Source organism: Ranitomeya variabilis, chromosome 7 (genome assembly GCF_051348905.1).
Source record: "Ranitomeya variabilis isolate aRanVar5 chromosome 7, aRanVar5.hap1, whole genome shotgun sequence".
In the NCBI taxonomy this organism is placed as follows: Eukaryota; Metazoa; Chordata; class Amphibia; order Anura; family Dendrobatidae; genus Ranitomeya; species Ranitomeya variabilis.
Genome location: NC_135238.1, coordinates 67,984,453 through 67,997,559, shown reverse-complemented (window position 1 = coordinate 67,997,559; position 13,107 = coordinate 67,984,453). Strand labels below are relative to the sequence as shown.

At 42.0% G+C, this 13,107-nt stretch overlaps 1 protein-coding gene across 3 annotated transcripts in view; it reads left to right on the top strand.

Moving 5' to 3' along the window:
- ABAT (4-aminobutyrate aminotransferase) overlaps positions 1–13,107 on the top strand; it is a 122,081-nt gene that overhangs the window by 104,706 nt on the left and 4,268 nt on the right. For all 3 annotated transcript variants that reach the window (XM_077275246.1, XM_077275248.1, XM_077275247.1), the window contains exons 12-14: positions 113–250; positions 451–618; positions 6,538–6,684. In XM_077275246.1, coding sequence (XP_077131361.1) covers positions 113–250; positions 451–618; positions 6,538–6,684 — 453 coding nt within the window. The remainder of the gene's footprint in view (positions 1–112; positions 251–450; positions 619–6,537; positions 6,685–13,107) is intronic.

Genomic DNA, 13,107 nt, shown 5'->3' with positions numbered 1-13,107 from the left:
GATTTGAAAAAAATATACTTTTAAGTTTATTAAGAACTAAAAAAAACGCAAAAAAAAAATGTAATAAATGTCCAAATGGAGATGTCAGCACCTGTGTTTTCTTCATATCTAGGTGGAGGACCTGATTGTAAAATACAGGAAAAAGAAAAAGACGGTTGCTGGCATAGTCGTGGAGCCAATTCAGTCAGAAGGGGGTGACAATCATGCTTCTGATGACTTTTTCAGGAAATTGAGAGTAATAGCCAGAAAAGTAAGGGATTTTCTTTATAATTCATGTAATGTTTGCTAGACGCATCCCTGTGACTTGATAACAGAAGAAATGGCCAGCTTTGGAAAAGTAACCTTGAGGTTTCTGCTAAGTAGAAAACGTAAATGAGAATAATTCTGAAAACCTCTAAATTCTTGCGTTATGTTGGAAGTCTGAATACAAATGTGTTCTGTGTTTTCCAGCATGGATGTGCTTATTTGGTGGATGAAGTACAAACCGGAGGCGGCGCAACTGGTAAATTCTGGGCCCATGAACACTGGGGCATGGATGATCCAGCTGATGTGGTTTCCTTCAGTAAGAAAATGATTACAGGAGGTTTTTACCATAAGGAAGAACTACGGCCTGATGCAGTAAGTAATTTAATTTTCGTATCCTCCATTAAGCTAAACAACAATAGAAGGAAAGCGGAAGAAAATGCATTTCATATATACTTGTGTATAAGCCGAGATTTTCAGCACATTTCACATTTATTTTTTGTGCTGAAAACTCCCCCATCGGCTTATATACGAGTCAATTGTCCAGAACACTGGCGGGTGAGGGGGAGCGGCAGCAGGAGCCGGCGGCTGTGGCACAGTGACAGCTGCAGCCGCCGGCTAACAGAAGACATCATACTCACCCTCCGCCGCTGCATCTCCATTGTCCATGCGCCTCTCCTCTCCTGTGCTGAGCAGTCATGTGGTACCGCTCATTAAGGTAATGAATATGGACATGTCTCCACTCCCATAGTCATGGAGCACATATTCATTACCTTAATGAGCGGTACCACATGACCGCTGAACAGAGGAGAGGAGAGCCACCGGCACCGAGACAACTGAAAATGCAGGGACAGAGATACAGGTGCGAGTAGGGTGATTATGATGGGAAGGGGGGGGCAGTGTGTGCCATGCATACAACCAGGGGAAGGGGGGGAGCCGAGCCACGTGGGGCGGGGGAGTCGAGCAAAGCGAGGCCGGGGGAGCCATGCATACAACAGGGGGAGCCGTACATACCAGGGCAGGACGAGGGGAGCCACATACCAGGGCAGGATGAAGGGAGCCACATACCAGGGCAGGACGAGGGGAGCCACATACCAGGGCAGGACAGGGGGAGCCACGCATAGCAGCACAGGATGGGGGAGCCAAATGCAAGGACAGGGGGAGCCACACATAGCAGGATAGGACAGGAGGAGCCACGCATAGCAGGACAGGGGGAGCCACATAGCGGGACAGGACGAGGGGAGTCGCATAGCAGGACAGGATGGGGGAGCCACGCATAGCAGCACAGGGATGAGGGGGACAATGCATACCCAGCTTATACTCGAGTCAATAAGCTTTCCCAGTTTTCCGTTGCAAAAGTAGGTGCCTCGGCTTGTACTCTGGTCGGCTTATACTCGTGTATATACGGTATATTGTTATGCCTTTGTGCAACTGTGTTTTTTAGCTTTTATGTGTTTTTTTTAATATGTATTTGCCATTTCTTAACATGTCTGCTTGCAGACAGGTACGTTCAGATCTCAGTGGGTGTTGCCTGTCTACAACCGCCGTCATAGGGAACACCCACTGAGCTCTGAACTTGATTGTCTACAACTGACATCACAGGGAAGTTCGGAGCTCAGTGGCTGTTACCTGTGAGGTTTGTTGTAGACAGCAAGTTCAGAGCTCAGTTGGTGTTCCCTGTGAGGTTGGTTGTAGACAGTAAGTTCTCTCATCCTTTTTTTCTGTACACTAACTTGACATGCATGTGCATCTTCACTTTCTGTAAGGGAAGAGGAAGAGAAGACCGGCAGTGCTGATAATGTGGAGATCTGTGCCGTAGACCCACAAATGTGAAAAGGCAAGGAAATGGTGTATAAAAAGGCACTAGGAACCCAAAAAGAAATCAGAATATGAGACAGCCTGCATGGAAAATTCAGTGATTTAGTTTTATTAAAATATTGTGGTGAACCACGGGGCATTAAAACATTTAAAAGGCAAAAAAAAAGTGGAAAGACGGCTTTCTGCACAATATAGGATCGTCCATATAGTATTACAGATGGAGATCAAAATGTACTTCCTAAGGCCAATAAATAAGGCTGAACAAGAATATAAATGGTAATAACCAAATATTGCAAATGTTATGAAAAAGATGGTAACAATAAAAAATAGAGATCACTAACTATGGCTGTAATATACAGTGCCTTGCAAAAGTATTCGGCTCCCTGGAACTTTTCAACCTTTTCCCACATATCATGCTTCAAACATAAAGATACCAAATGTAAATTTTTGGTGAAGAATTAACAACAAGTGAAACACAATTGTTAAGTTGAATGAAATTTATTGGTTATTTTACATTTTTGTGGAAATTCAAAAACTGAAAAGTGGGGCGTGCAATATTATTCGGCTCCTTTACTTTCAGTGCAGCAAACTCACTCCAGAAGTTCATTGTGGATCTCTGAATGATCCAATGTTGTCCTAAATGCCTAATGATGATAAATATAATCCACCTGTGTGTAATCAAGTCTCCGTATAAATGCACCTGCTCTGTGATAGTCTCGGGGTTCTGTTTGAAGCACAGAGAGCATCATGAAGACCAAGGAACACAACAGGCAGGTCCGTGATACTGTTGTGGAGAAGTTTAAAGCCGGATTTGGATACAAAACTTTAAACATCCCAAGGAGCACTGTTCAAGCGATCATATTGAAATGAAAGGCGTATCATACCACTGCTAATCTACCAAGACCCGGCCGTCCCTCTAAACTTTCATCTCAAACAAGGAGAAGACTGATCAGAGATGCAGCCAAGAGGCCCATGATCACTCTGGATGAACTGCAGAGATGTACAGCTAAGGTGGGACAGTCTGTCCAAAGGTGTTGCCCTTTGTACACTGCACAAATCTGGCCTTTATGGAAGAGTGGCAAGAAGAAAGCCATTTCTCAAAGATATCCATAAAAAGTGTCGTTTAAAGTATGCAACAAGCCACCTGGGAGACACACCAAACATGTGGAAGAAGGTTCTCTGGTCAGATGAAACCAAAATCGAACTTTTTGGCAACAATGCCAAACGATATGTTTGGTGTAAAGGCAACACAGCTCAGCACTCTGAACACACCATACCCACTGTCAAACATGGTGGTGGCAGCATCATGGTTTGGGCATGCTTTTCTTCAGCAGGGACAGGGAAGATGGTTAAAATTGATGGGAAGATGGATGGAGCCAAATACAGGACCATTCGTGAAGAAAACCTGTTGGAGTCTGCAAAAGACCTGAGACTGGGATGGAGATTTGTCTTCCAACAAGACAATGATCCCAAACATAAAGCAAAATCTACAATGGAATGGTTCACAAATAAACATATCCAGGTGTTAAAATGGCCAAGTCAAAGTCCAGACCTCAATCCAATCGAGAATCTCCATCAAACCTCACTGAGCTCGAGCTGTTTTCCAAGGAAGAAAGGGCAAGAATTTCAGTCTCTCAATGTACAAAACTGATAGAGACATACCCCAAGCGACTTGCAGCTGTAATCGCAGCAAAAGGTGACGCAATACAGTATTACCGTATTTTTCGGACTACAAGACGCACTTTTTCCCCCCCAAAAAAGGGGGGAAAATGGGGGGTGCGTCTAATAGTCGAAATGCCGGCTTACCCGTGGCGGCAGAGGTGCGGTGGCAGACGTGCAGAGATGAGGAGGCGCAGTGAGCGGGGTCCCTTTCCCCGGTGAGGTGATGCAGCAGCCCGGTAAGCAGCAGAGCCGGGTGAATCCTGTTGTCATCGGTGGTGGCGGCCATCTTCCGGGGGCCGCGCGTGCGCAGATGAAGCGCTCTGCTTCCCGGGGCTTCAGGAAAATGGCCGCGGGATGCCGCGCGTGCGCAGATGGGGATCGCGGCGGCCATTTTTCTGAAGTTCTTCTGAAGTTCGATAACAGCATTCACCCGGCTCTGCTGCTTACCGGGCTGCTGCATCACCTCACCGGGGAAAGGGACCCTCTCACACCATACCTGTCACTGTGCCTCCTGATCCCAGCACCTCCTGATCCCAGCACCTCCTGATCCCAGCACCTCCTGATCCCAGCACCTCCTGATCGCAGCACCTCCTGATCCCTGCACCTCCTGATCCCTGCACCTCCTGATCCCTGCACCTCCTGATCCCTGCACCTCCTGATCCCTGCACCTCCTGATCCCTGCACCTCCTGATCCCAGCACCTCCTGATCCCAGCACCTCCTGATCCCAGCACCTCCTGATCCCAGCACCTCCTGATCCCAGCACCTCCTGATCCCTGCACCTCCTGATTGCAGCACCTCCTGATCGCAGCACCTCCTGATCCCTGCACCTCCTCATCCCAGCACCTCCTCATCCCAGCACCTCTGCCGGTAACCAGTGCTGCAACCCTCCCATGGACACCAGGCCGTGGCGTCGCCCACCTAAGCAGGAAGGGACCCTGCTCAGGTGCACGCCGTACCGCATCACCCCATCTCTGCCGACACCATGCCTCCTGTGACCCTGCTCTGCCACCGCCAGCCTTCAGGTAAGATACTGTAAATTCGGACAATAAGATGGACCCCCATCTTATAAAAAATCTTTTTTTCTGCAATTTTCACCCCAAATTTGGGGTGCACCTTATGGTCCGGTGCGTCTTATAGTGCGAAAAATACGGTAAGTTAAAGGGGCCGAATAATATCGCACGCCCCACTTTTCAGTTTTTGATTTTCCACAAAAATTTAAAATAACCAATACATTTCGTTCAACTTGTTGTTGATCCTTCACCAAAAATTTACATTTGGTATCTTTATGTTTGAAGCATGATATGTAGGAAAAGATTGAAAAGTTCCAGGGCGCCGAATACTTTTGCAAGGCACTGTATCTATAGGTCTCAAATAAAACAGAATAATGTGCTCAGTTGAAAAATAAATAGTATACATGGCAAATGGAGAAATCGTGAACATGTGACCCATATGGTATAAACCAAAGTCGCCAGAAAGTTATAAATCCAGCATCATAAACACATATGGTAATAATGAAAGGCTATAAAGTACCAACAGGCCACTGAAAAACCTAAAAGAAAAGGTTACGTGGGTATAGAGGTTACAGTAAGATAGAAATGAATATAAATACCAGATGAGCGTGTGACCTGTGTGGTATAAACCCTGACAGAAGTAAGGGGGGTGAGAAAAAGCTTTGTCTGACCGCAGTGATCTGATGCACAAAGCTATTGAGCAGTGAAGTTCTTAAAGGGAACCCGTCAGCAGGATTGTGCTCAGTAACCTACACTCAGTGTCAGGTCGGCGCCGTTATACTGATTACAATGATACCTGGTGATGAAATCCGTCTTGTGGTTGTTTTATCTTTATCAGTTTTGAGTTAATTGATATGCTCGTGCTCCTGGGCGGCCTGTGGGGGGACTTCATGTGGTGCCCTGATTAGGTATGGGGGCTATATACCAGGATGGGGCCCAGGATAAGGGACACGTATACCAGGACAGGACATACTGCTGGAGAATTCTCTGTGTATACATGGAGCGTAAAGTAATAGGGTGACGAGAACCTAGCTGAACATTGTGCAAAAAAAAAAAAAAACATTGAAGAGCGATTCAGGCATTGATCGTTCTGTGAGGACTCAATGATTTTCTTATCTTATGGCTGCAGCTGGTGAAAGTAAAATAATTCCTTGGTATAGAGACCTAAATAGCGCTTACTCCTTTCCGCCAGGGTTGTTTGATGGTCGCATTGGATGTGGAAATGAATGCAGCCGACATAATAGGAAACGTCCCTGTGACATCCAGATAAGAGGACCTAGATTGTGCATTACTTGTGTATGTGTGAGGCTAAAACACATAATCTATCATTTCAGCAGAAACGTCTCCTGAAATCATGAGCTCTTCTGTACATTAGTAAGTAGAGGCCACCAGAGGTGTCCGAGCACCAGAGCCACAAGGTATCTCACCAGTTAGTTATAAGACTGAAGCAAATGGACAGCATTTATAGAAGGACCACAGTCTGGGAAAGTATTTTTATGAATGTTGTAGCCCATTTGGAGAAGCGAGTGTAATCCCCCGCTAATCCCTGAAATTTGCTGTAAATATAAGAGCGTTCTTCATATGTTTTTATAGGGTGTTGTCTCTTTTATAACCGGCTACTGCAGGGTGGATTTGAGTGGTGAACCAGACAGCCATGGCGGACCTGAGGACCATTAGTAGACGGGGTGGTTCATGCCTGTCTCATTTCTATCTCTCACTTCTCCTGCCTGGCTTTCAATGTGAGAATATTATATTGCTTATTGATTGCTGTTTGGTTAATCACAGGATTTTGTCTCCCATTAGCCATATCGAATTTTCAACACCTGGCTAGGGGACCCCTCCAAAACATTGCTATTGACTGAGGTTCTAAACGTCATTAAGCGTGAAGACCTCTTAAGCAACGCTGTCCAAGCAGGAAAAGTTCTTCTAGATGGACTTCTAGATTTCCAGGTGAGAATTTTTTTTTTTTTAAAGATTTTTCTCATTTTAAGTGGCATGTTTAAGGAGAATCTGATCAATTGATATTACTCTTTATTCAATTGTTCATTATGTAACATCCATTTTTGAAGGAATAAAAGATCTACCATAATCTTCTATCCAACATTTGTAAAAACTCACTTTTAAATTTCCTAATCTAAAGTTACCTGTATTTCCAGTTTACTCACAGTTGCTCTGCAACTATTGCCATTTAAAGGGAATCTGTCAACATGTTTTTGCCACTTAATCTGAAAACACCATAATGTAGAGACACAATACCCCAATGTACTGGGGTGCTTGCTGTAGTTTTGATAAAATCCTTTTATCAGCAGGCGATTGGCTACAGGGCTAGTAAACTCACTGCCGAGTAGCTATATTTTATGAGCTCTGTATATCTCCGCTGTATGTGATTATGAGAACAAAGTGTCAGTCATTACACATCACACAATGGTAACGCCCCCTTTAATTTAAAATAATCTCTGGAGGTGGAGTCTCATTCAGATCTATGTCCGGCCCATAGATCTTACCAGCTCAAACATGGATTTCTCTGGAATAAGACAGTGGATCATAGATATCAAGGTGTCATTTTATTCAGCTTCATATGACCTACATGGCTGTTATAGATGGCTTAGGAGGCTTGATCCTACTGACAGATTCCCTTTAATTTGAAAGCTAAATTCTGGTTTGGTTGTGAAAATGTTAGACAGAATTGGAGGCATCTTATCCTATCTTCATTTAACTTGCGGAAACAATGGCTTCCTTATACCAACCGCAACAGCTACAGTCGGACTTCATGTCACAGAACAGAGGCTGGAACGCCACACACTGTATTAGTTTTTCTGCAGTAGTTGCACTGTAGCGTGGCACTAATGAGATGGGTCTAATGATGAAGAATGATCCCACTATCAGTATTAATGGTGAGAATTACTAGACATGTTATCCAGTGTTCATCCTCTGTTAAGACTTGGATTAATCCACAATCTGCAGTTTGTGCCGTAGAACAGTGTTGGTTTGTTTTTTAGGACCCCGTTTTGTGATTGTGCCTTGTGCAGCCTGCAGCCTCTTTCACTGCGCCTGTTTACTCCATTCAGAACCCTTCATAGACCATTGAGCTGTAACAAAAACATGCTGCAGTCAGATAATGGCTTATTGATTTGTGTATTCTGGCCCTGCAATATACGGCTTATAATCCGATGGTTGGCTTCCCTTTATGTGCCAAATACAAGCACATCTACTGCCGTCCTGTCTGCCATGAAGGATGGATTTCAGGGTGGCATAGTACCGAAGAATAGAAGTTAGACATACTGGCATGGTCATAGATTGTCCTCTTCAACCTGAGAAGATAAATTATACACATATATAATATGCAGCACTGTGCAAAAGCTTCAGGCAGATTTGGAGTGTAAGAATGTATTAAAAAAAGGGTTAAGAATAGAGTATTTGTATAAAAAGTTAATGAACAAAAGGAGAAATCTACATCACATCAATATTTGGTGAGATCGTCCTTTGTCTTCAAAATAACATCAAAGCACCCATTCTACTAGTTACAATTGTACACAGTTTGTGAAGGAATTTAGAACATATGGAGTTAGTCCTCCAAGATGTTTGGAACAACCTCCCTGCTGTGGATGTAGACTGGCACAAATCCTTCTGTGTCCTTATTTAATCCCAGACACTCGAATGCAAATAAACATTCTGTTACAGCCAAATATTTTAGGTTTTCCTCAGTCCTGAGCGTCTGCTGACTTTGCCTGCAATCTGATTACTATGGTTTCGTGCATTATTGAGTTGCTTGGCCTTGTTTCCACGTGGAAGGCAAGGCGACTTTTTTGGCTGTCATTCTTCCACTTCTGTCCTGACGTCTCCAGACAGGAGATAGGTGTAGCAGGGTCCCACTAGATGCTGTCAATTCTGAGTTGATGGCACTGCTGGACATCTTCCGATTTCAAAGGGAAGAAAGCATCATGAGTCTTTCATCTACTTCACTAAGTTTCCATAGCAGCCCGCTATATCTAAGTTTACGCAGACCATTATATAGGCTAAATTGAAAGTCTTTGAATCTGGTGGTAAGCTACGCGCTTCAACCCCTTGGTTTGAGCAATCGTGGAGGTCTCTATACTTGAGGTGTAGGCTGCATAATAGTCTCTCTTTTTAAAAGATGTTCTTCAGCAGCACAATTTTATAGCTCAGCTATAACAGAACTCGTTTAAAAGGGAAGACGTTGGATTGACAGTAAAGCCCCACATCTCTTCACAAAAAGTTTCTGAAGCTGCAAGGATGTGATCTTTCTATAGGTCACTTCTGTCCTGTGATCTGTATGAAACCAAGAGAAGATTTTGTTTCAGCTCACCCTTGTAGATCACATCCACTGTGGTTTGGAAATCAATCCGAGCACGGAAATAGCGTCACTGCCAACGCCGATAAATGTAGTAGAAAAAGAGGTCCAGCTCCGGAATTAAAATGAAAAAATGAAAATTTTTATTGGAACATATCAGGATTAAAAAGCTGCTTGCTGAAGCTCAACAAAATCATTGGGAACGAACAGCCATGACCCACTGAACGCGTTTCGAACACCTTACGTGTTCTTAATCCTCAGTGCAGTGGTGAAGAAAACACATTGCCCATAAAACCCTTACTAACAGGTGAGTGCAAGTACACATAATTACATAGTCGTCACTAACTAAAACATACGGAACATACAAAAAAGATATAAAACAACACATAGAAATTCAGGTGAATGAATCAGAGACGAAAAATGGCAAATATATAATTAACATGATCCTGCAAGAAAATGAAAGAGAAACACAACAACCAGATTATTAATAATGTAACATGATTTCCCTTCTGAGGTTCAATCCTGAAGGTGCCCTAGTGTCGAAACGGTAAATCCAGAAGGCTGCTCTATCCCGCACTCTTCTTTCCATGTCTCCACCCCGCATATCCTTATGAATCTGTTCTATGGCATAAACTTTTAAATGTGTCGTTTGTCTATTGTGATTTTTTTATGAAATGACTAGATGCATTGGAGACATGACGAAAAGTTGGTTGTAAAATATCATAAAGATGTTCTCTAAACCTATCTTTGAGTTTTCTTATAGTGGAACCTACATAAAGCAATTTGCATTCCGAACATTCAATGATATAAACTACATGATCTGAATGGCAATTTAAAAAACTTTTAATAAAAAATGTTTTTTGATTTTTTGAACAGGAAGATGTTGCAGTTTTTTTTAGTATAAAGACAAGTTTTACATGGGTGTGATCCGCATTTGAAAAAACCTATAATTGATAACCAGTTCGAATGATTTTTTGATTTATTAGAATCCAAAAAACTAGGGGACAAAAAATTGCCAAGAGTAGGGGCCTGTCTTGGGACTATTTTGACACCATTTTTTAGAATTGAGTCCATAATTTGATCTTCTCTAAGGAGATGTAGATTGGGAGAAACAATCTCCGAGATGGATTTAAAATACGTACTATAGATGAGTACTAAGACTGGTTGTTCTGGGTACAAATTATTCAATTGATTTCTTTTTTTCATTCTAATTGTGTTGTTACAATTATCTGATAAATCAGTAGCTGTGCCTATTAATTCCGATCTCTGCTTAATGTTGGCTATATTAAAAGCTCTTTCTATGGTCCAGTTAGGATATTTTCTGTGGGTGAGACGCTTTTTAATAATAGATTTTTCACGATTAAAGGCCGATTCGTCATTGCAATTTCTCCTCGCTCTGAGTGCCTCTCCCACAGGAATAGAGTGAATAGTGTGAGACGGATGAAAGCTTTCGGCATGTAAAATAGTGTTACCTGCGGTTTGTTTGCGATAGGTATGACTACTAATAATTTGGCAAGGAATACCTTGAAGGCACAAATCTAAAAAATGTATGCATTCATTACTCCAGGTGTATGTGAATTTTAGATTAAAGGGATTATTGTTAACATAAAAAATAAATGCGGCTATGGAATTATGATCTCCATTCCATACAAGCAATAAATCGTCTATGTACCTGGAATACCATTTGATATTTTCAAAAAAGACAACAAATAAATTGTTCTTCCCACCATGCCATTACCAGATTGGCTACTGAAGGGGAGAATTTTGCCCCCATCGAGACTCCATTGATTTGAATAAAGAATTTCCTGTCAAATAAAAAATAATTATGGGAAAGTAAAAATGAAAGCACTGGAATGATAAATGATCGTAAATCCCGGGAATAATTACTATACTTCTGCAAGTGGAATTGTACTGCACTTAAGGCAATTCTGTGGGGAATAGAAGTATAAAGTGCAACCACGTCACAAGCCATGACCATTGCTGATTCCAGATAACACCATCAAACATGCTTAATACGTCCCTGGAGTCTTTCAGATAGCCAGGAACTCGTTGGGCTAATGGTTGCAAAATGGTATCCAACCATTCCCCTAGATGTTCGCTATAGGAGCCAATTCCCGAAACTATAGGTCGCATGGGAGGTGGGAAAATGTGCTTGTGTGTTTTTGGTAAGGCATGTAAAATTGGTGTTTTGGGATTATCTATACATATGTACTCCTCTTGTTGTTTGGTGAAAAAACCCGAACTAACACCCCAATCCACAATGCATTTACTAAGTGACACACATTCACGGGTCGGATCTGAATCAAGTTGTCTATATACGTCATTTTCTGAGAGCATATCATAAATGTCCTATTAGTCCGATTTATTGAGAATAACCACTGATCCCCCTTTATCTGACATTTTAAGAACAATGTCTGGGTTGTTCTTGATTTTATCGAGGGATTCACGTTCCGATTTGGACAAATTAAATTTGTAAGAACAAAGACGGTTCTGATATAAGATTACGAATATCTTTCAAGTTTCTTGAAAACGATCCATAGCCTCTGTTCTAGTGTGGACTGGATAAAACATAGGATTCTTTGTTCTAAATGAAGAGATCATATTAATGTCATGAGTTGGTTCGTTTTCAGTGTCCAAGTCCATGAGGGTTATAAAGCGTATTCTGTTCTGAAAAACTTTTTCTAGAAAAGTCATTAACCTGAGAGGGAAAAAACAGGAACTGCAATTTCTTTAGTCTCCTCGAAAAAATGTTTTTTAATGGTTAGGTCCCGTACAAATCTGTTTATGTCCTTTAATGTAGAAAAAATGTCAAGTCCAATATTAGTGGGAACAAAGTTCAAACCACAAGACAATTTTATTTCTATATCTGAAAAAGTGAAAGAAGATAAGTTTAAAACATCTAACGATGTGTTCTGTTGTGATTCCTCAGGCGATTCTGAAAGATCGGGGGAACGTTTGGAATGTTTTTTCCCACTCCTCCTGGTGCGTTTCCTGATGCGTTTTTTGAAGAACCAGAGTTATTTTGTCTGGTTTTACGGTAAGGCTGTGTGCACACTTTGCGTTTTTTTTTTCGCATTTTATCGCTATAAAAACGCATACATATGCATCCCATCAATTATAATGCATTCTGCAATTTTTGTGCACATGATGCGTTTTTTTCCCGCAAAAAAAACAAGAAAAAACGCATCATGTTAATTAATTTTGCGGATTTTTTGCGGTTTTCCCGCTATTTAATGCATTGGGAAGCTCTGGAGAAAAACGCGTCAAAAACGTGCAAAAAACGCGAAAAAAACCCGCATGCGGATTTCTTGCAGAAAATGTCCGGTTTTCTTCAGGAATTTTCTGCAAGAAAGCCTGACGTGTGCACATAGCCTAATACCGTGCTTGAGATTTAGACACTGTCGATGTTTGTAATGTATCAGCATCATTATTAGAGTATCCTAAAGAAGCATCCGAAGACTCTATATCCGATGATGAGAACGTGACCTGGTTCCGATGTGCAGGACAATACCCACGATTACGTTTTTTTTTGGATTGATCTGGGTGTCTCTCCCATCTCCCCATTCGTAAACCTGGTTGTTACATAGGAGGCGACAGGCTGGGGCCCGGTATCCACATTCTATTTTAGGTAATATGATACACTAAACAGCTTCAATTATATCGACTAGTTCTGCTCCTAGGTTCAAACCTTTGCTGCACTTTTATTATGGCACTTTGTATCTAGAGCTTCATGCTAGGTTTATTTATCCATGCTGCTCAGCACAGTCTTTTCAGGTTTCCAGGCTCAAACCCTTGCTGCACCTTGCACAGTGGCACTTTGTATCTGGGAGCTTTACGCTGGCTGTGCCAGACTAATATAGTCTTTTGGATATGTTTGCTGCTCAATACAGTTTTTCCAACTATGGCATTTTAAGATTATTTTGGTAATTTTTACATTGATAGAAAATATATATCTGACTGTGTATCTTGCCATTAACTTTTGCTATATGTGGTTAGCCGGGCTCTATATCCTGTTTAATTAGCCCTACCCTGCTTCTATTTTTGTGTAATTTTTTATGATT